General features: G+C 41.8%; 1 protein-coding gene across 1 annotated transcript; it reads right to left on the reverse strand.

Annotated features, from left to right (window-relative positions):
• Positions 1-1,456: 1,456 nt before the first annotated feature.
• inpp5d (inositol polyphosphate-5-phosphatase D) lies at positions 1,457-23,024 on the reverse strand. Its single transcript, XM_037769963.1, is given in 34 exon segments — positions 1,457-2,343; positions 2,437-2,873; positions 2,973-3,176; positions 3,262-3,325; positions 3,412-3,558; positions 4,587-4,674; positions 4,750-4,829; positions 4,925-5,035; positions 5,124-5,213; positions 9,558-9,639; positions 10,064-10,152; positions 10,294-10,402; positions 10,747-10,885; positions 13,146-13,191; positions 13,194-13,241; positions 13,333-13,399; positions 13,401-13,451; positions 13,530-13,726; positions 13,820-13,850; positions 13,853-13,918; positions 14,312-14,387; positions 14,389-14,416; positions 15,656-15,688; positions 15,691-15,778; positions 15,885-15,963; positions 16,077-16,126; positions 16,128-16,154; positions 16,242-16,339; positions 16,416-16,567; positions 17,747-17,799; positions 17,801-17,892; positions 17,999-18,131; positions 21,475-21,538; positions 22,008-23,024. Coding segments are annotated over 34 exon segments (3,300 nt in total). The 5' UTR covers positions 22,148-23,024; the 3' UTR covers positions 1,457-2,302.
• Positions 23,025-23,117: the final 93 nt, after the last annotated feature.

Consider the following 23,117-nt stretch of genomic DNA (forward strand, 5'->3'; position numbering starts at 1 on the left):
AACGTCTACTTGCAACCCAGCGTCAATGGTTACATATGTCTATAGCTTAGGACCAAAAAGTAACTCAGTACTTTGTATAGGCCTTAAGAGGTTCAATTATCCAGTAATCTGCAAGACAAACAGCAAAGCTTTGAGGGATTTCTGAAAAACATTAATGCAGTTTTGTACAGCAAATGTAAATGTCTTCTTTCGTCTTATGATCCCTGTAATATATATTTTTTACCCCTGGGAGGGTCCTCCTGACCCCCAGGTTGGGAACCACTGAACTAAATGACATCTCTCTGGGAGGAGAAGTGCTTAACATGTGCCCAGCATAACCTCCTCAGCCCCTTGGAGGTGGAATGACTAGACTACCAATCATAAGGGTAAAAAACACAGTCATAGTCATTTGAGAAATTTAAAGTACTATTCAAGACATACTACGTAGGAAATTCTCTTTTAGAGGTCGTCTTGATTGTGCACAGAAGCAACCATTATGTAATTTGTGAATGCAAAGTGCAGTCCACATTTAAACACATCTGATTGAACGAAATAACATAAGAAAATGTAGGAGTCGATGGCTATATATTTTCCAATATCATCACATAGGATGTCCTCTATGATTTAAACATTTGAACTAGCTTGGATAACTTGTGATTCTCACTCTGCATGCAGTTCTTTTAGGCAACAGCAGATGATTGGAGTGTTGCAGCACTAGACTGGTCTCTGCTGCAGACTACAATAATAAAAAAATATATAATATATGATGTATTAATTCACAGTTTCCCAGCCCATGATTGTGACATAAGGTTGTGGTAAGGATCTAAAATAAAGAAATTAAGCTGATGTTTGGAATTTATTTGAGCATTTATTGTACATCTTAATGTCTGTGCAAGATAATACTGTGCGGTAAACATTTGTTAGCTACTGTATAGTGTAAAACTCAACATGAAATGTAACAGAGTTATTTATAAGCAGAGTTTAATTTCAAACCCACTCTTTAATGTGAGCTTAGCAGGAATCTGAAAATGTTTTTATAATATTTATATCACTCTAAAGGAAAAGTTTGCCATTTTGGAAAATGCAAAAAATTCCTTTCTTGCCAAGAATTAAATGAGAAGATTGATACCGTGCTCAAGTTAGTACATGCAATATGAAGCTACAGCCAGCTTAGCTGAGCATTAAGACTAAAACAAGAGGGAAAGTGCTAGCCTGGCTCTGTTAAACCGTGTTAAACATGTTCATTATTGAGCTTTAACGGTACAGTGTGTAGGATTTGGCGGCATCTCGTGGTGAGGTTGCAGATTACAACCATCTGAGTACCCCTCCGCTCACTTCTCTTTTTCTAAGACTGCGGTAACGTGAGCCGCAAAGTGCAAAACCATGGTAATGCCTTGCTCAGAGGCCATCCTTACCATAACAACACTACTTTAGGAGCAACGGAAGTCAGATGGCAGCTGGCCGTACCACAGTTTTGCACTCTGCGGATCCCGTTACCACAGTTTCACAAGCGTGTTGGAGAACTACGGTGGCCTTCAGGTAATGTAACAACGTGAGAGTCTCTCTCTAGAGCCAGTGTTTGGATTGTCTGTTCTGTACTACTGTAGAGACATGGCGGAGCAACATGGTGGACTCCGTGAAGAGCAAGGCTTATTGAAAGAGGCTGGGATTCAGTCTTGAGTCATGGGGTATAACACATGCTACGTGCTATGGAGCTACGTTTGTGCGTTGCTATTGGCTCAATTTCGGTGAGTGCAGACCAGATTTTACTGCACGTGTTGTGCCGCAATGATATGATGTTGTGACATCTCCTCTTTTCACCCTCCTTGGTGAAGAGGACGCGCTCCCTTTGTAGATATGAAGGGCTCATGCTAAGGTTATGAAACACAATTCTTAGTTTCAGGTGATTATGCACTAATGAAAACATAGTTGTGAATATTATATTCCATTTCTGTTGTTAGAAATGCTACACATTGTTCCTTTAAAGGTGCTGGCTGCCAGACTTTTGTTCCCATTGCACAGAGCCAGGCAACCCAGTTTCCCGTCTTTATGCTAAGCTAAGCTAACTGGCTGTGACAGCATATTTAGCATACAGACATGAGAGTGGTATCGCTCTTCTCATCTAACTCTCAACAAGCAAATGAACTGGCACATTCCCCAAAATGTAAAACTATTCCTTCATTACCAATGAATAGTCACTCATAACTAATACATGTGGCGTAGGGAGTGACTGGCTGAGGCCTTTACTCTGTGTATTTTAATGTCTCCAATAATGCAGAGCAGGAAGCTGTACAATCATGCCGACCATCGCTGCAGCCTGGTCTCACTTCACAGAACGGCCCATCTTGGGAAGTTCAGGATGCACTGCAGAAAGACAAAGAGCTTGCATCATCATATGTATTATGGGGAATTTAAAACAAATGAGTCTTGCCATAAGAGAAACAGAGTTTTCCTTACTGTCTTTGTGAGGCTGTGGCTGGCCAGGTCTCGCTGGCGGTCTCTGTTTGCTGGGGAGTTCGGAGCTGTCCCTGTAGTCTCTGGGGTTCAGGGGCTCCGGCACGCCCGGCCGGGACTTGGAAGGCAAAGGAGGCCGGTTGTGTGCCATCCCCCCTTCGGAGCGCGAGGGCACCACTGGCTTCTTGAGCGCTGAGGGATGCGAGGCGATGGGGGTTGGAGGCTGAGGTTTGGTCTCAGAGCAGGTGTAGGAGCGGTTGCGTGGGGTGGGCAGCGGGGGGCGATCGGAGTCTCCGTCAGCTGGTTTGGGGGTCGTAAAGATGGGATCTGGAGGGGTGAGGTGGTCCTTCTGTTGATGGTCTTGGTCTTTGCCACGTGATTTTCCCATTGAACCGTATAACGGATTGTCAAACATCTCTGACACCTTTTCATCCTCACCCCTAGGAAACAAGGGATCAGGTTCATTTTCTACTGAATCATATCAGCTATTCATGTTATTTTTAGATTGAGATTGAATCTGACCAGAAACAGGCACTTACAAAGGATTTGAAGGTTTTCCTGTGGGACTGCGGGTACCCACATCATAGCCACTTTTCTTGACTTCTTTACTTCCTTGTCCGACGATTGGAAGATTTTTTGGTGGCATGCTGTAACTCCAACCTTTATCTATCACATTGCCACTTCTGAAGGACACTCCCATGTAACTGGGGTTAGAAATATCATGTGCTTGGGTGACAGAAGACCTGTCAACCAGAAGACAGAAAATATCACACCTGGAAGTCATGTTTGAGATATTTTGAAGTAACCACAAGTGAAAAAATGCCGTACTTGTTTGCGTCACCGCCTTTGCCTTTTGAGGTGACAGTGTCGTCCTTTTCAACTTTGATGAAATCTGAAAGCAGAGTAAAATATTGGTGCTACAAGAACCGAAGTAGGAAGCATTTAGTGAGTAAGTCCTGAGCTGATCTCCAGACTCACCATATAACTTCTCAGTGGGTGTGCCCTCAGAGGTGCGTAACTGGATGCCGCCTGTCAAAGTGCCGGTCTTCTCTCCGTGGTGAGTCAGTGTGACCTGAAACTCTGTGTAGCAGAACTGGGCGGCTCGCAGCGCAACGCAACCCTCTCCTTTGGGAATAAGACACCAGCAAACCAGCCGATAAGACTGTTGTCAGGCTATAAAATAGGTGTTAAGCTGTAAGCACCATACAGGTGGGTCAATATGGGCCTATTACACCCAATATTAGGTTTTATCATCTATTCACATCTATCACCTCTAGCGACCGCAGTAATTATGACAGGAGCAGAAGCGGAAGTCAGGCGCTGTAGTATAGATCAGTGGTTCTCAACCTTTTTCTGTGTCAAGGACCCCTAAATTGATACACATGTGGTCACAGACCCCCCATTTGATAAGATTTCGCATCAGGGACCTCCATCTGAAAAGATTTTGGTTGTTAAATATGATTAAGACCAGAATTCTATAGCTGCCAACTACAGTTGGCAATAACCATGGAGGAAATGATCAGAATAGTCACTCTTATGACTCTTACTCACATTGGCCTCACTTCTATAGTGAATTAACTAGTGAAAATAAACTATTGCCCATTTTCTGGGGACCCCCTGGAACTCCCTCAAGGACCCTTGGGGGTCCCCAGACCCCTGATTTAGAACCACTGGTATAGACAGCATGAGACTCCCATTTCAGGTGGAGGTCGGGGGGGTGATGGATGGGACACAAAACAAAGGGTTTTCACCCAGAATACCAGAGTCTGCATCCTGTGTGAAACCAGCAATGTATAGTTGTCTTTGTGTTCACAAGTCTTAAGTTTCACTTTCACTTTTGAAATGTAGTTATTTTAAGCCAAAACACTGTTTTTCATTTAAACCTAACTGTTTTTCTTGCCTAAATCTAACAAAGTCATTTTGTTTTCCGTTCAAAACGTAACATTTCATTCAGTTTTATGTTTTAGAACGTGTTGCTTTTAAGTTTTGCTTTCAATTTTACAACATAGTAGGCCCCTACTGACCCACATCTATTTTGCTTATAGCGACCAATAAGGCCTATTTAATGGCCTGATAACAGTTGAATCGGGTGCAACTGTAAGTGCTGCTCAGCCCAATGCATCTGCTTTACAAACTGTGTGCAAGTTCATTACCGTAGGACTCATCGCTGTCTGTCGACTTCACACAGATGAGGATGTGCTGGTCCAGCAGGTACTCTGGGTCAGAGATGATAGGAGTGAGCTGAAAAGACAACAAATGCTGATTACTCACTAGAACAAGTCATCTTCCACACTGAAAGCTCCTTCCTAGTTTTACCTCTACTTGGTTGCCGAACCAAACTTTTATGGACCCGTCTGAATGCTCCGTGTTCTCTCCCTCTGAAGTCTTGACCGTTTCTGTGGACATTTAAAGAAATATTTGTCATGAACATATCAGCCCATTTCAAAGCAGAATCCAATGTGATACGGTCAACCATACGGATGAAACGTACTCTCCAAGCAGCTGGAATGGTATTCAATGAAGAACTTGGTTTTTGATTTAGTCAACAAGGTGGCCACACAGTTCATGATCTGTATCCCACCTTGAGGTGCACTGTTTGGGTCTGAAAAAAAAAAAAAGACATTATCCTATAATTTTAGAGTGGATAATATAAAGTCATCTGCAGTGAGCTGTAATGATGGTGATCATACCTTGCTTGGAGACAAACTGTGAGGCAACTCCGACTTCAAATGAGGCGAATAATGGTGAGTGGTCGCTTGTCATGACGTCATTAGTGCACCCTGCAAGTTGGAAAGTTTGGCTGAATGAGTCTGTCTCATAGAATATATTTAAAGGGGCACTCCTGCATTTTTGCCTTACACTTTCACTTAAAGCTCCAGTGTGTAAGGTCTGGCGGTATCTAGTGGTGAGGTGAGGAGATTGCAACCAACTAAAGCCTCTCCAGTCTGCAAAGCATGTTGGAGCGGTATGGTGGCCGAACGCAAAAATGTGAATGGCCCTCTCTAAAGCCATTTGGATGTGGGAAGTGAGTGGTGAAGCAGGAGAGAGAGTGGCGGCGATGGGAGCTGAGTACTGTTACTGACTTCGGCCCAAACAGGAAAAGTTAACAGTGTTTGGTTTGTCCGTTCTGGACTACTGTCGAAACATGGCAGAGCAACATGGCGGACTCCGTGAAGAGGAGCCGCTCCTTACGTAGATATTGTGATGTGAATGGGCTGATTAACTGAATTGACAACAGGTGTGCCCTATTGCGGGCACGAGAGACTCGGATTTGAGAGACAAAAGGCAGTCAAAACAGGGGAGTCGAGGTTGGAGCATCTGTTATACGGTGGCTTGGCACTCTAGGGTGTCGTTCGTAGCTGTTTAGAGCTGCAGGCGATGAAGCCAGCCAGAATAGGGGTTTAGCTGTTCCAGTGTGAGGAGGGGAAGTTTGTTCCCTACTGTAGATCGTCAAGGCCGGGTCATAGAGGGTGCAGTAGCCGCCATCGCTCCCCGTGCTCGCCCACGAAAGCAGCGCCGACGCCCAGCAGCCACCATCGGTCGTGCAGGCTCACTACAGTCCTGTCCTGTCCTGGCGAGCTAAGTATATTATTAGATAGTTATTGTGTTTTATATTTTAGAAGTGTTTTAATAGAGTGGGGAGGGTGAGCAGCTGGGGAGATAAGCTACGACCCTGAGTAGGGAGTTCTCACCTTAAATTGGTGACTTGTGGATTGCCGTGATTGTGCTGTGTGGGTTGACCAGTGTTAGGTTGAAGTGCCTCCAGTAGAGGGTGATAGCGTGCCGTGTTCGAGTGGTGAGCCCTAAGCTAGAAGTCTAGCCCTGTGTTGAACGGTGTGATTTCACATCTTAGTGAGAGCTTTGGATGCTCAGTGGACGTGCAAGTCTCTTGACGTATCCCTCCTTCCTTTTTTTTATGAATTGGGGGGTTTTCAATAATAAAGATTGACTGTATTTTGTATATAAATTATTTGTATTCTGTGGTTATTTGAAGGTTCTGACTAAATGGCAGTGTTTTCCTGTCACATCTAAACAAAACCCATATTTATTACACTGGTGGCAGCGGTGGGATCAAATGTAAAAATGTCAGAACCTGAAAATAATCCACTTCGACCTGCAGAGGCAGGTACGAGTCAGACAAACATTCCCTAATAGTCAGGCTGTGACTCCCCGTCCAATCTTTATGCCTGACACTTTTACTGGTAACGTTACAGGACGAGAATGGGCTGATTGGGCCGAGCAGTTTGAAATGGCTGCTGATGTTAATAATTGGGATGAACCCTTGAGGTTGAAATTTATGGGGCTCCTTCTGTCAGGTAGGGCTTGTGAGGTTTACAGTGGGTTTTCAGAAATGGCTAAAGCTAACTATGTCTTGTTGAAAGAAGTAATGGATACATGTTGGACCCATGTGATAGCGCCGACTGGAACAGGGCTAACTTTTCTTCTCGGCGGAGGCTACACATTGAAACCATACGAGAATTTGGCATTGCCCTGTGGCGGTCGGTTGTTAAATGTAGATGTATATGTATGTATGTATATATTTGTATTCTGTGGTTATTTGAAGGTTCTGAAGGCAGTATTTTCCTGCCACATCTAAACAAAACCCATATTTATTACAAATATATGAAGGGCTCATTCTAAGGTTTCAGTCTCTAGCATGGGTTGTCTTTTGTTAGAACCTCCCTGCCATGTAAGGCCCATGCCTATCCAAACGTTTTCTAAAGCTCTCTTTAGAGCCAAAGAGAATATTATACAAATGTTTTCACAGGTTAAGTTGTGCTCCTCATGACAAGTAAACTGATCTTCATGTGTAAAATTGGTGGAGTGCCCCTTTAAAGAAAACATGATGAAGTGAAATATGGACCTTTACAGGTCCATATTTTCCAAATAATCTATTAATTATTCCCTAGTTTTCTGGAAAGAAATATGCAATTTGGTACTAATTATGGGGGAAAATTTAAATTTCCTTTAAAAAAAACAAAAAAAACAACTCTATTTAAAGGGACTGTTTGTAACTTCTTACACGTATAAATCAATCCGGGTTGGTTTCCCATGCGCGCTAGCGTGTGGCTACGCTGTTCAGACTCAGACTCCAACACAAACTACAGTGAAGCACCAAAACCTCTTGGTTGTATCTAGTGAAGCCCGTCTGTTAAACAGTGTTGGCCGCGGAGGAGGACGCGGGGGGAGACCGTAGCTTTGGTCTCCAGGACCGGAGTCTCTGCTCTACTCTGCTCCTCTGCCTGCCTTCACTCACACACCACGCTCCTTCTCTCTCTCTCTCTCTCTCTCTCTCTCCACCTCTCACGTGCATGCTGCTCACTCCTCACTGCAGAAGAGTTAGTTTAGCTCTGAGAATATCTAGTGAATGTTCAGTGGACGTTTGTGCAGAAGTAACTGCTGCAGCTCCTCCAGACCAACAGAGGTTTCCCGTGTCTTGTGAAGTGACGGGGCTCCGCAGAGAGAAACGTTATCGTCTCCGACCAAAACTCCGGTGTCTCCCCTGTTCCCTCCGACCGCGGTCGGGAGGCTGAGGCAGGAAAAGCCAACACTAGGATCAGCATTGATTCATGGAGAGACCTTCGTCTGGTCAGCTAACATTACTGCCAAGCAGCTGAAATATAGAGTGATATTGTGCTTTTAGCTGACGTGTGTCTCCTCACTGTGTTGAGCGATGCTCGTTCATGTCTATGTAGAGCAAGCACAAGCGCCAGCAACAGGATGCTGAGTTTCGTTGACTTAATGGCCACAGGTGTCGCTGTTAACAAGCATTTCTGATTCTTAAAAACAGTCCCTTTAAACCTAAGTAAAAATAAATGTTTCATTAGAAAATTTATTTTCCATATTTGTTGAACTTAATGCTTGTCCGTAGACAAATTTCATACTTTTGCTAAATCCTGACCATTGTTTAATGTTTGAGGCTGATACCAATATTGATATTTAAGGTTTTTAAGAATTGGGGCCGAGATATATACTAAGTTGGACATTTCACAATTGTATAAGGAAATTTTCAGTGCTCTCTGGTGAGCAAACAATGTATGTACGACCATATGCCTGTCAGACAGTTGCGGATTCAGGCTGTCTTAGGGGCAGGGGCGAAAAAAAATAAAAAAGGGCACCAACCATGCGATGGGGCACCATTGCACAGAACGTTTTCTAGCATGTAGGGCAGTCTATATAGCACTAAATAATGTTTTCTCCATTTTAAAGTCACCCATTAGTGCACTGTATCTCGTTTTCTCCACTGGAAGGGCCCCCTAGAGGGCACTTCATCACGTTTTCTCCACTGGAAGGGCCCCCTAGAGGGCACTTCATCATGTTTTCTCCACTGGAAGGGCCCCCTAGAGGGCTCTTCATCATGTTTTCTCCACTGGAAGGGCCCCCTATAGGGCACTTCATCACGTTTTCTCCACTGGAAGGGCCCCCTAGAGGGCACTTCATCATGTTTTCTCCACTGGAAGGGCCCCCTAGAGGGCTCTTCATCATGTTTTCTCCACTAGAAGGATCATGTTTTCTCCACTGGAAGGGCCCCCTATAGGGCACTTCATCACGTTTTCTCCACTGGAAGGGCTCCCTAGAGGGCACTTCATCATGTTTTCTCCACTGGAAGGGCCCCCTAGAGGACTCTTCATCATGTTTTCTCCACTAGAAGGATTGTGTTTTCTCCACTGGAAGGGCCCCCTAGAGGGCACTTCATCACATTTTCTCTACTGGAAGGGCCCCCTAGAGGACACTTCATCATGTTTTCTCCACTGGAAGGGCCCCCTAGAGGGCACTTCATGTTTTATCTACCATAGCGGCAACCGAGAGGGCACTTTTGCTGCGTTTTTTTTTTTTCAAACATGGGAGTCCTGTCCCCCTCCTGAGTCCACCAAAGCTGTCAGAGCCCCTGGCCTCAGAATCCTATATCTGCAATAAGCCAATATATCAACCTGCCACGCACCAACTAAAAGATAATTAATTGGAATAGGTTGGTGTAAATACTGAATGCGGTCTCTATTTTATGTTTAATTCATACCAAATTACATAGTTCTTTCTAGAACCCTTCCTAGGAAATGATTCAGAACTGATGGACCCCGTAAAATAAAGCACTACAAAAAGGCTATGACTTTTGAATTACTCACCATATGCTTGGCAGACAACATGAACCAGAGGGTATGACTTCCGCAGGACACGATCACACCATGATGGCAAATTGTATTTTGTCTGTAGAGTTAAAGTCATCATACATACATAAATACTGAATACAGATTTCACAGACCAGGCTTTATAGCAGTTTAAGCATTCAAAAGCAGCTGGGAGGTTATGTACCAGAGGTCATGTCATTTATGGTAGAAACATGATCAAACATTTTTGCTGGTATGGATCAAAATTCACAAGGTTTCCATATGTCTAAAAGGGAAATGAGTTAAATTGATCCTGTTGCCTGTAGATGAGTGTTATCATACATTTTCTATGAGCCACAACATATCTTCACATGGACTTTTTGACCCAGATGGCTTAAAGCAAAAACCATGTTCTGTGTCAACTGAGAGTTGTGTTCAATGCTGTAGTTGCTTTTAGTGTTTCTGCACTTTGGGCACGACAGGAGCCATACAGGGAAAAGACATCTGACTAAACATAAGCTTACCCCCGTGGCTTTGGCCTTTGTGTAGGCATACTTATCTCGCGTGTCTCTTTCAAAGCGATACGTGGGTGCAAACGTGATTTCCTCTTCATCTACAATCAAAATGAAATTTCTGTTAAGAAGACGTGTTTTTATATTTGACGTATGCTGACAATGAATGAATACATCAGGCGGTGAACAGAACAGAGCTGATAATGACATACAGCAAAAGCTAAGTATTCTCCAAAGCTCACCGAAATGCAAGAAGACCTTTCCATCATTCCTCTCCATGCTGAGCTGGTCTTTACTGAGGAGTTCCTGGTACTGCTGCTGTTTGATCTTTGTCACAATGTACTCAGCATCCTGTGAGGGGAAACGGCGCAAAGTAGTGACTTTTCCTGCCTAAAAGTGTTAGCAACTGAGAGCTCAGACACCTGACAACCAGCATGCTCTTTTATGCACCACTCACTGAATTACAGCACTGCTGGATCTCTCATTTCTGAAGTATATGTCATGACAAGACACATTTCATAAAATGTAAAAAGCAGACACATCATTTATTTTTGAGTCTGCATGTTGTTATAAGGAAGATTTATAACAATAGAAGCTCAATTAATTTGGTTCCAAGTCCATATAGTATGTTACATCACATTACATTTGCTTTTTTGTCATTTCTATAATGCAAACTGCATTCAACAACAACTCACTGTAGATGGGAATTCAACACGGTAGTTCAAATCACCAAGCCAGAAGAGGTGGGTGAACTGATGTGTGATGTCGAATGGATTGAGCTTCTTATCTCCCAGATTCAGGAATCGCAGGATGTTGGTGTAGTTTTGATTGCGTCTGCAGATACAGCCAAAATGATTGCAAGAATGTCAAAATATGATACAATGAAATCAGAGGTTCTTCGACAAAAAATAGATAAAGAGATAAAAGTTAAAATGAAAAAACTATGTGAACACCATTTCCTGCCTACAAATAAGGCATTATGATGAAATTGTTTTGTGATTTCCATAATAATGATAGTCAAACAAAAAAAGGTGGAACAAGGTAAAAGTGAGCATGACTCACGTACCCCCGCTCACTACTTGACCTAAAGTAGGGCCAAAGGTTTTGTCCTTTTGGAAAATTTTCAAAAATGTTGTGCACCATGGACTTCTAACACACAAAAGGCACAACTAGACCACACTGTCAACCATCATCCCAAATTTGAAATTTTTAAGTTAAAGGGACTGTTTGTAACTTTTTACACGTATAAATCACCCGGGTCGGTTTCCCATGCGCGCGCGCGTTCGCATATGCGCGCTCACGCGTGGCTGGAGTCTCTGCTCCTCTGCCTGCTTGCCTTCACTCAGTTCGCTCCACCTCACAGGCATGCGCGTGCACACTCCACACTGCAGAAGAGTTAGTTTAGCTCTGAGAATATCTAGTGAATGTACAGTGGACGTTTGTGCAGAAATAACTGCTGCAGCTCCTCCAGACCAACAGAGGTTTTCCGTGTCAAGTGAAGTGACGGGGCTCCGCAGAGAGAAACGTTATCGTCTCCGACCGGGTGCCGGTGTCTCCCTCCGGCTGCGGTCGGGAGGCTGAGGCAGGAAAAGCCAACACTAGGATCAGCATTGATTCATGGAGAGACCTTCGTCTGGTCAGCTAACATTACTGCCAAGCAGCTGAAATATAGAGTGATATTGTGCTTTTAGCTGACGTGTGTCGCCCCACTGTTTTGAGCGATGCTCGTTCATGTCTATTTAGAGCGAGCAAGCTCGAGCCCGACGCTGACTTTTGTTGACTTAACGGCCACAGGTGTCGCTGTTAACAAGCATTTCTGATTCTTACAACAGTCCCTTTAAATAGTTTTTTCGAGTTCTGCTCCGGAAACGAGAGTGTGACACGCGAATGGACGGAAGGCAGAACGGAAACGCGGAACGCCATATACCCCATGTTGTCATGCGTAAAATTAGATGTAGATTGCTGTATTATTAATAAACTCACACCATTTCAAATCCCATTTAGTTTTCCTGGCAGATAATGTTATATTTAATATTCACAAGAAAATGCACAAACTGTCTTATCTTTGACTGATCTTTATGTTTTTTTTAAGCAGAATATTAACTATAAATTGGAATATAGATTAAATGATTCCCCCCAAAAAACATGCAGAGGCGGCGGTGGTGGCACCAGTACAGTGCCAAACAAAATCTAGTAAAGGTTATCACACGAGTCAAAAATACAAACAAATTCATCAATATATAATATTGTTGTCTAAATAATTTAGATAGAGTGTAAAATTAGTTGGACGTTCACAGACACAAGCTTCTATCTTCATAACATTATCTTCATCTTTAAAGATGAAAATGCAAAATTGGGAGCATTTCTATTGCCTCTGCACGGCTCTCAACATGGCGACAGCTGAACCTGCGACTTGTAGCTAACTGTGCTAACAGCGCTAACGGTGAAAACAACAGCAACACTGCTGACAGAGCTAATAGTGTTAACCAGTGCAGGGCGGTGGTGTGACGGTGGTGTGACGACGTTATCAGCTGTAGCCGCCATATAAGAGCAGTGCAGAGCCGTGAGCTAGCCAGTGGGGCATGCTCAAATGCCCTAACATGCTCAAAAAGGCACTCGCAGGCTATGTAAACAAAGCACGGAGAAGCTCTGATTACAGCACACACCGAGGGAGAGCGACTTCATTCTCTGCTCAGGTAGACTTTACTCCTCTATATCTTTACACAGCAAATAGTTGTTTGCTGCTCTATTAATGCTCTGGGTATCATATAAATGCACGTCTCCTCAAGGATAAGGGACGTGCACATACGTGGGGAATTGGGAATCGGTGAATTATTAAATGTGTGCCAAGTGTTCAATGGTGCAAAGACCAAAAACACAGGCTGTCGCTGATAAACAGCTAAATAAAGATCAATTAAATGTCACTATATATTTGATATTTCATTGTTTAAATATACACTGTTTTTTTGTAACATGTACCATATCACTGCCAAATTTAAAGCTAAGCTGCTGTATATTACTGAATATACTGTAAACTGACATGTAGGCCTATACATGCATGTATGCTTTGTTAAGACTGTAATTTGTAGCTCACCTGAGCTTCTTCTCACTTCCAGAGGTCAGGTGACTGTTGACAAATCAAACGATGTACCATTGAACATGAAGGACACTCCCACTGCTCCCTTGTTTCCTACAAAACAAACATCACAGTGATGGCTAATTGTTCAATGAACATTTATGACAGCTCATTAAATGGCGTGTGGAGAAGTGGAACTGCTTACCCAGAGTGTTGGCGATCCCCGTCTTCACACTGTCTGAAAAAACGTGGGAGATCCTGTTTTCGTGCTCCAGGCTTGGCCAGGACCACAATCCGTATGTTCCACAGAGTGTGGATCGCCACCTGGATGGGAGAAGATGATGTGATGCATCACTGCTCTGCACCAGCATTCAGCTGTAACTTTGTTACTTGGTCACTCACTTGTTTTAAAAGCTGATGTTTGTGATTTCCTCAGGACACTTTCACTGTGTCTGCCCACTCCCTCTCGCCCAGAGGATCCTCCTGGGTCCCAATGACATAAAAATCATGCGGGATGTGATCCGCGGTGTCGTCTCGTGTCTTCCCCTGGCCCTTACACTGAAACCACGAGTTGATGTTGTGGGGAGGACCAGCATTTCCTGAGGATTCATGGTGAAGTATTTTACTGTATCGTTACATTATCAGTCATGAATTCAAATGAATTCAAACATTTAAGATGTTAGCATTGTTACCCATGTTCCAGGTGCCAACAAACCACTGTGATCATGGTCTGGTTCAGGCTTTTCAGAGTGTTTGTTCTTCATTTGTTGAAGAAGTTGACAAAACCCTCCCTTTTCTGGTGAGACATAAAAAATCACGATTTCTGATAACGAACACATTTCAACATTGTACCTCATGAATTTACATATGACTGACAGCTTCTTACTTACTATAAGCAACAGGCTCCAAAATGAATACAGTGACAACATTACAACAGTTTTGGTTATTTCACATGAGGTTACTGTATTTGTGTTTGTCTCTGTGCTCTTCTCACTGGTTTGAAGTGGGTGGCATAATTTGGAAAAAAGGTGCGTCACATAGGACATACACAACAACTTGAATCAAAATGTGTTGACAGTTGTGGATTTGATGCCTAATATTATAGATCAATACTTGATTTAAAAACAAGTTTCCAGGGGCTTAAGCTAAATCAGGACCAAGCCAACTGATCAGATGTTTGTTACCTTTTGTTCATCAAACACAAACTCTTTACGAGAAATCTTCTCTTTCTCTGTCTCCGCCACGATTACAATTTTGTGTGCATTTTCTGGATTTCACCAACTGCAGGACTGAAAAATAATCACAGTTACTCTTATTAAAATGAGCGCGTGTTGAAGATTTACAGCAGTTGTAAGGGTTACGCCGAATTCACACCAGAGCAGCGGTGAGGTGCGGCCTGCAGCGAGCTGCCATACAATGTTTATGAAAAGCTGCGGCGAAGTGCCACCACACAAAAGTTTTTGAAAAGTTGAACTTTATCGACAAAGTGCGTCCAGAGAGGACCCACAGCCAATCAATAAACAGAGTCCTGAGACTCCTGTGACATGTTGACAAAAGAAATTCTTTGTAATATATTACAAAGAATTTCTTTCCGCTTGAAACACATGAATAGGCTAGAAAAATGACATTATTGTGCACTTCGCTGCTCCCTGGTGGGAATTCGATGTAAAGCTTGTTTTATACAACGCATTGAGCATAAATGTCTTTGTGGCATTCTCGTAAGGCATTTATGCTCAATGCGTTGTTCGTTGCAGTATTCTCCAAAACGCCAGAGGACATACGAAGCAATGCATGCGCAGGGGGCACCTAGTTACGAAAATTCAGAGGTGCACAACCAAGCGCTGCGACAACTTGCATAGCCTTCACACTTCATGCACCAATATGTAATTATGTCATTTGGGCTTGTGCAGCCTTGCGCCCGGGGAACACTACGGTGAGCATTAACCTGGCTACAGCCATGCTAGTGGCTCTGTGAAGGTATACTTTGAACTTTGTGCTAACGTCAGCATGCTAACTTCAGCATGCTAACGTGCTCGCAATGACAATGACATGCTGATCGAAGTAGGTATAATGTTTACCATGTTCACCATCTTGGTTTAGCATGTTAGCAGGCTAACCTTCGTTAATTAGAACTAAACACAAAGTACAGAAGTTTTGACCTGATTATGATGCTAGATGAAAAAAGGAAAAAGGAACAACAAAGTTATAATAAATTATCCTGAGGGAGACATGAATGTCTGTACAAAATTGTATGGCAATCCATCTAATAGCTGTAGAGACATTTCACTAAAATACAAAAAATGTCAACCTGATTGAGTGCTACAGGAAAAGTCAGAGGATCACCAAAGTCAGAGGGATCATCCTCTCATGGTCATGAATGACCATGAACCAAATTCCATGGCAATCCATCCAATAATGGTTGAAATATTTCAGACTTAACTGACAGACTAACCATCGCTGGGCCACATTGCTTGCATGGCTACAAAACACAAAGGAATAGAGGTGAGAGAGTAATGTGATTTTTTTACTTTTGTTATGCACAAAGTATTTGTCTTCAGGCCATCTTTCGACTTCTTGAGATAGAGCTTCCCACTTTCAACATCCACTTTCAGGAACATCTTCGTGGGAATAGCCAAAGATTCTTGCTTGACCTGCAAGTGAAAGAGAAACGGTGTCAAATAAACCACAAATGTCCAAACATTTTACATCATTTTTATTTTCCTGCATTGTTACACAGTAACTAATTAAGAGAAGCACCTCAAACGTAACAAGCGGTATGAGAGATTTCCTGTGACCTCCTTCACATCCAACCGACTCAACACATAGAGCTTTTAGCCTGAAAAAGAAAAAGAGAAGTGCTTTGTCATCTGTAACTAGCACCAACGTTTGGGTATGCCAATAACCAAGGTTTTTCATGGTCAGTCAGTAAACTAAGCCCCAGTACTCTACCTTATTTCTATTGAGTAGAGCAGTTTTGTGAGTCGCTCAAGCCTAAAGGCCTATAGATTGACCAGAATCGCCAGAAATCTGAAAATAAAGGAAATAATACAGGATGATAAGGGTCTTTTTTGTGTGGGTTGATAATTGCGGCAAAGGTTCAAGGGTGCCACCCACTTGTTTTGGAAATTGTCCAATCCCTGGGGAGAGCTGTTGGTTCCAACGCTCGATGAAAGACTCCAGAAACTGGTAGGAACGCGGGAAATTTTCACTGTCTCACAAAACAGTCAGAGCATGGTTAAATCAGCCCCTATACATTGTGATCTACTGTATATAATATATTCTGTTGACTGGTAACTATACCTGTTTAATTCTTGCAGATTGTCATTGTTAGCTTCTTTAGCCCGGGGAGGTTAGGGGAACCATACTGTACTTGTTCAGCATCCAAGCAGATTGAGGTCCTGAAGTATTCTTGGATAGCCAGTTGATGCTCCTCTGGTATTCTAGAAATATGAAATACAGGAACACTTTAAACATTGTTATCTGATTATAAAGTTCTGCAGAAATGAGTCCTAAAACCTGGAAATTAGTTAGCATTTTAGCACTTCCGATTCCCTCGTCTCAAAGTCGACGAGTATTTTGAATGGGTTCTTAGTTAGATGCCATGAAATAAGGTCTGTGGTTAACACAAGCTGAAGAGATTTAACGTTTTGCTCTACGACATAAAATGTGAATTTTGAAGCATTTATTTGTCTTCAAAAAGGGCGGTTGCTAACAAGTAGCTAAATGAGACTACAAAACCTCATCACGCCGACTCGTCTGCCTTTACAGCCTCGTTGTGTATACCCGCGCTCATTCGGCTTATAGCCTAATGTTAGCTTTTTACTTCTGCCGATTACATTCACACTTCAAAAATCATAAAAGTGGTGTTCATTTGTGGAGATAATTTTACAGAACAAAACGTGTAAGTATTTCTGCAATAATTCAAAACCCGATGGAAAAACCCCATTGGCTTTTTGTAGAGGAACCTGTGCGATTCTAACTTCTGATTGGCCTACAAAATATGCCATCCCTGCACCACTCTCTGAGACTACAAGGTCGTCGCGGACATTAAAACGTCATCACGCTGAACACTAAAACTCATCTACTCACTAATCCGCAATTAACAACCCCATTGAGTTTATACTCGCGCTCTAAACTATTCTAACTCAAACTTGTAGATTTACACTAGTTGTCACGTAAGAGGAAAGACTTTTGTAGAAGACGTAAGCATGCAAAATCAAATTACAAGTTGGAAGCTTATGTGACGTTGAATCATGCGACCGTGGTGTAGTTTGTTTACAGCTAACTAGCTTTTTACTTCTGGTAATTTATACTTCGAAAATTCATATAAAAGTGGTGTTCATTTGTGAAGATTATATTGCTGAACAAAACGTGTAAGTTAGCATCGCTAAGAGGGAAACCAGGGCGATGCTAACTTCCGGGTTGCAGCCCTGAAACATTCTATATTCACACATCAGTTAAATTTAACCAATCACATCACAGTGTCATAATCAGCGCCCATAATCGCAGGAATCAAACACATTTACACACTGTATAGTGCCAGTGTATTATCAGAAACTTTGCATGATGAATTATCTGGCTGAGTTGCATCAGTGCAAAATCTGCAAATGTGACCATACATGGACAAGTCCATATTCTGCAGTCTCATCAGGTAGGTGTCTGATAAGGACTTGCAGGCCTGCTCAGAGACTTGGGGTCATTGTCTTCACATCGTTGGCTGTGAAGTTCCTGGGTGGAAGCTGCGGTGGAAGATTATTGATTCTGCAGGACAGAGATGTACAGTAGGGGATGTTTAGGAATTTTTAAATCTTTGACAGGGACATTTTTGACATTATAGCCACCATTCAGATGAAGTGAAGTTGTTTGACCTGGTTCCTCGTCTACCTCCTCCTCCCTCTGGACGATGTACTGCAGGTGTGTGACCAGACCCATGTTGGGACTGTAATAGGCTTCAACCAGTTCAGGCAGCATAGAGAAGAACCTAATAGGAACTCCTTCAGATGCCTGAGGAAGCAGATCACAGCAGACCACATTATTGTCCTCAGACCTCAGAAGAACTGAAATGTTATGTGGTGCTGTTGTTTTCTGGAAGACCTTTGTTTTTGTTACTAAACCAGGTGACATAATCTTTCAGTTTTACTTCCCATGTGATGTCAGATATGTCTACTTGCACCATCTGTGGCTTCCTCCAGCAGACTATAGCTGCATTCATGTCATCAGCTATGTTCCCTAAGCAGCCGTTTAGTGCTGTTTTAAGAGTTTAAAAAAATTTAACAGATTTTTGAATATAGTCCATTTACTCAGTTTATTCTAATTATCTTACTGATCATTGGTTTTCATCTGGTTTGCATGCGGGGGCACAGATTGAGCACAAGATTTATCAGTTGGATGGTACAAATTACCAACATTTACTACTAAATACTCTCTGACCATTTGACAGTAGATTTTAGAGGCACAAGCTGCAGTTTTCTGACCAAACTAGACCACATACCTCAAATAATTGCACATTTTTGCCTTTACTTGCTGTTTGTTTGAGCAGGAAACAGGCCTATTTTGCCCGATGCTTACAATAAGTAGGCCTACACCATGAGTACTTGTGTAAGTGTAAGTGACAAGGCTGATTTATTATTACTAGTTGGACAGAAATCTAGCATGCTGGTACTTCATACTCGTAAGTACTAGCCCGATTTTTGGTTGTTTTGTCCATAACTATCTTATATGTTGCCATGTTTTTAGGGGTTGTATCTAGAGAAGGTAACCCGCAAATTACGAAACTCTCATGCGGTTAAGGTTAGGCATTGACCTTGAATGGTTAAGGTTAAAAAAGGTCGTCGGCCAGCGAGTCTCACAAGTTTTTATGTTTTGTGTGGACCCTAGGAAAAGTAGCTGATGTTCTGCATCAGCTAATGGGGATCCTAATAAAATCCTAAAATCCTAAATAGTGCTTAAGGAATGAGTCCTAAAACCAGACATTAAATACATCAATAAATACCCCACTCCTGAATTTTGAAGCCTTTATGTGTCTTAAAAAAGGTAGTTGCTAACAAGTTTTTACTTCTGCCTATTGCATTCACGCTTCAAGTATTATAGGAGTTATATTTGTCAAGATTATCTTCCTGGACAAAACGTGTAAGTATCATAGCCGTGTGTTTACCAGAGAGCTTCATTTCTGCAATAATCCAAAACCCAATGTAAAAATCCCATTGGCTTTTTGTCGAGGGAACTCGGGTAATGCTAACTTTTCCCAGTTGGCCTGAAAAAATACGTCATCCCTGGAGCACTCTATTCAAGCATTGGTACTCAGCACATTTCACCATTTTTGACCACATGCGATTGTTGAATACATGTAATATTAATGTTTTCATGCTTGTCCATTCTCCAAAACAGAAATAATTAAAAAATTAAAAATTAAAAACTTAAATGGTAAATGTGCATGTGCATTTGCTCTATCTTTAATTCTATGCTGATGATACTCAATTATATCTGCCTATAACTCACAAGCACCAACTGCTTTCCCTTCCTCCAGGTCAATGTAATTATTACCATTATTTTTTTTTTACACTTTATTTATATACCAAAGGCAGAAGACAGATATCAAGCCAATATAAAGCACCCCCTTATCTGCTTTTATTGTTCCCAACAAAATGTTTGTACTTTCCTTAGTTCCTGCCTCAGCACCAGTCACTAATCACTTTTAAAGCATCACTTTTAAAGTAGGGATTTTTCAGTAAAGCCACTATACATACACACACTGAATCAGTATTTTATAAAATTAGGAATACCAATAATAGGACTACAGCTTCTAATAGGAAGTATTTGTGACATTAAAGCTCTTGCCATTTGAAAGTGGGTTGGATGTGTGCATTACAGAATTGTTATTGTACCCTCATACAGGAGTTTTACACATTGAGACACTTAGCTTGGTCAGAAGTAGCTTTGTCATCCAGTGGTATGACAGAAAACTCATCCATATATAAAATAATACTGTACTACAAACACAAGAGTTCTCAGCTCTATTTTGATGTAATTGATTCAAGAACAAAACGAATGGTCTAAAACCATGCTAGCAGCTCGCTAGAAGCTGTACTACTGACAGTCGGTGCTGTGAACTAAATGCTTACAACGACAATGTTAACAAACTGATGCTAAACAGGTAGGCCTTTACTGTTTACCATTTCAATTTAGTGTGTTAGTATGCTAACATTTGCACTAAACACAAATTAGTGGAGCTGAGGCTGATGGAAATGTTATTAGTCTACTGCCAGTAGAAGTACAAGACCCGGTTAGTGTCTATTAGACCTACAGTATATCCTATATGTAGCCCTTTATTTGATGGCTAACAACCAGTGGTGTACTGTAACAAAGTAATAATACTTTGTTACAGTACTTAAGTATTTTTTGGAAGTATCTCTACTTTACTTGAGTTTTTATATTTCTGTCAACTTTCACTTTTACTCCACTACATTTCCTAAATTAAATGTGTACATTTCCCCCAAGCATCATTGTTACTCCTTGCTATTGCAAGCAAGCAAGTTTGGCGAATCAGTGGTCCTATAGCTCGCAAGTTACATCATTCATGTGATGAAAAAGTGCTCTCAAAGCCGTAGTTATGTTTCCATTTCCGCTCAAGTCCAGGCAGGCTGCATGTCAGATCATGCTACACGCTCCACACTACTTGCGACTACAAGGGAAGGAAAATAGGCCATAATTATTGAAATCCTTTAAGTTGTGAAGACTTTGTTGTTCTTCAGGTGTAATGTTGCCTCCATTTTTAAGATGGTGTACACATTAAGAGGAATAAATTTCATAAATATCAAAATTCAGACTTGCTTGCATTTTTATTAACAGCATTTACTTGTAACTTTTACTTTCAATACTTAAGTACATTTAATATCAGAAATTACTTTTGATAATTAAGTTCATATCAAGTAATATAATAGGTGACCTTAATAACTTCTGCTAAAGTCATATTCTGGATAAATATTGACTTACTCAGTGTGGCTCCTATAGTTGTTGAGTTGTTTAAGTCTGGACCAACTGACTGACCGACCAACCGGCACACATTGCTATCCCTAGAGCCATGCCGTTGGCATGGTTCAAAATGTCACTACAAGCCAATAGACATTTGTTACAAATATATGTCTAGAAACAGCATACGGCACATTTTAAATTAGGTTACGCCGCTTTAAAAATAGCTGCGCAGGCCTACCAGCATTTAGTTCTGATATTAGAAGCCCTTTATCTTCACATAGGCTGTAAATATGTAACACCAACAAGCCTACAACCATAATGATTCATCTGACGTTGGACCAAAACAATGGTGGCTTGTGTCAAACGGTCAACCTACCTGGACAGAGAGCTTCTTATCCTCATTTGGCAGGATTCTGTATGTGTACACACAGTTCTGGTATCTGTGGTTAAAATAACAAAATGCAAATGTCTGTCACTGGAATATGGCATGTATTATAGGGTAAAGAACAATGCTGGCTGGTGTTTTCAGTGTGTTCAGCTTGCATTCAGAACAGTTTGGGTAGCATTTTAAATGAAGGTTCCCACTTGAAAAATGATATAAGGGTGTTGCTTTGTCGTAGCACAGCATCCAAATAAAGGGGAACTAGTCTTGCATTGCGGTGTGTATGTGCAAAACGTGTCATAAATTGAGATACAGCAGGGGATATTTTAACTTTGAAACATGTTATATTAAAAAATGTCTTTCTTTTATGTCAAAAAACATTCAGTATAACAGCCATGTCGTGTTTTTCTTCCAGTAGGAACATACACAGCTTATATTGCATATTATGAATGTTTTTTGAAGTAACAAGATTCCACTTTATGAAACTGCATCAAAATAAACTGTAGAAACAAGTCATGTCAACTTACAGAACACAGAGGGCATACGCTCCCTGTATGGACTCGCTGGCCCGGATAAGGAAGCTTCCATCTCTTGCTGCTTTGGAAAGTAGATCCTCAGCTTTGGATCGAGTTATATTACCATGACACCAAGGTTGGTAACTTGGCATCCTGTTTCTCACCCAAGAGCCGGAGCTCAAGAGTTTTGCATCCGCTCTCAAACTATATTCCAGCAAACCAAAGTAGACTCAGTTTTTCTTAATGGCTATTTTCATCTATTCATGGTGCGTACTTCTAAGTCCTTTTTTCACTTGTTCATCCTCTGCCTCCGAAAGCTGTAAAAGGAAGCTGCTACTAGCTCGGCTGTGAGCTTCCTCATTTGAGAAGTTAAGAGAGGAGGGCCCTGGCGCCTCCGCTCTGCCTGTTACATGACAGATCCACAGAGCTGTAAATGGAAATACAGACTTTCGCTTGCCGAGTACAAATCTTTATCACATTACTTTAATGATTAACCAGCAGTCCCTCTACAGTTCCTGTGCACCTGTTTGTTCATGTGAACTGTGCAGAAAACAGTGAAGCCATTTGTAAAAACTTGAGTTGAAAGAAGTGAAAAAGGGAAGTAACCAAACAAGTATCAAATATGATGATTCTTACTATGTTGTACTTGTTATAGTCAAAGAATTTACTGATAAATCTGCTTGTGAATACCTTTAAAGTATAAGAAGCCTCATTTGTTTCCTAGATGCATTTGTTTTAAAGCTCAGATCACCTTTGACCTAGAATTAAACAAGTGCTCATATCCACCCAGAAGACCCGACCTGAGTGCTAACATTTGATCGTCTAATGTGAATCAGGAGAGCTAGGGGTTTTCTAGAATATATACATTCAGGAAATACAAGTTTAGAATGGCTTGCCGTGTTCATGTGATGGACAGGAAGTCTTGCAGAAATAAGAGGAGGAAAATAAGCCGCTCACAAACCACAACACGGGTCACATGATACAAAAAGAGAACTACACATTGACAAGTCACTGCAGCCTCGGAGGTTTCTGTCATATGCCTGAAATAGGTTTCACACTTTCACAGAGAGCAGGTCAAAGTCTCAGATATGCGGCAACAGTACAGACGAGGCACGTCATCTC

Source organism: Sebastes umbrosus, chromosome 5 (assembly GCF_015220745.1).
Source record: "Sebastes umbrosus isolate fSebUmb1 chromosome 5, fSebUmb1.pri, whole genome shotgun sequence".
NCBI classification, from domain to species: domain Eukaryota; kingdom Metazoa; phylum Chordata; class Actinopteri; order Perciformes; family Sebastidae; genus Sebastes; species Sebastes umbrosus.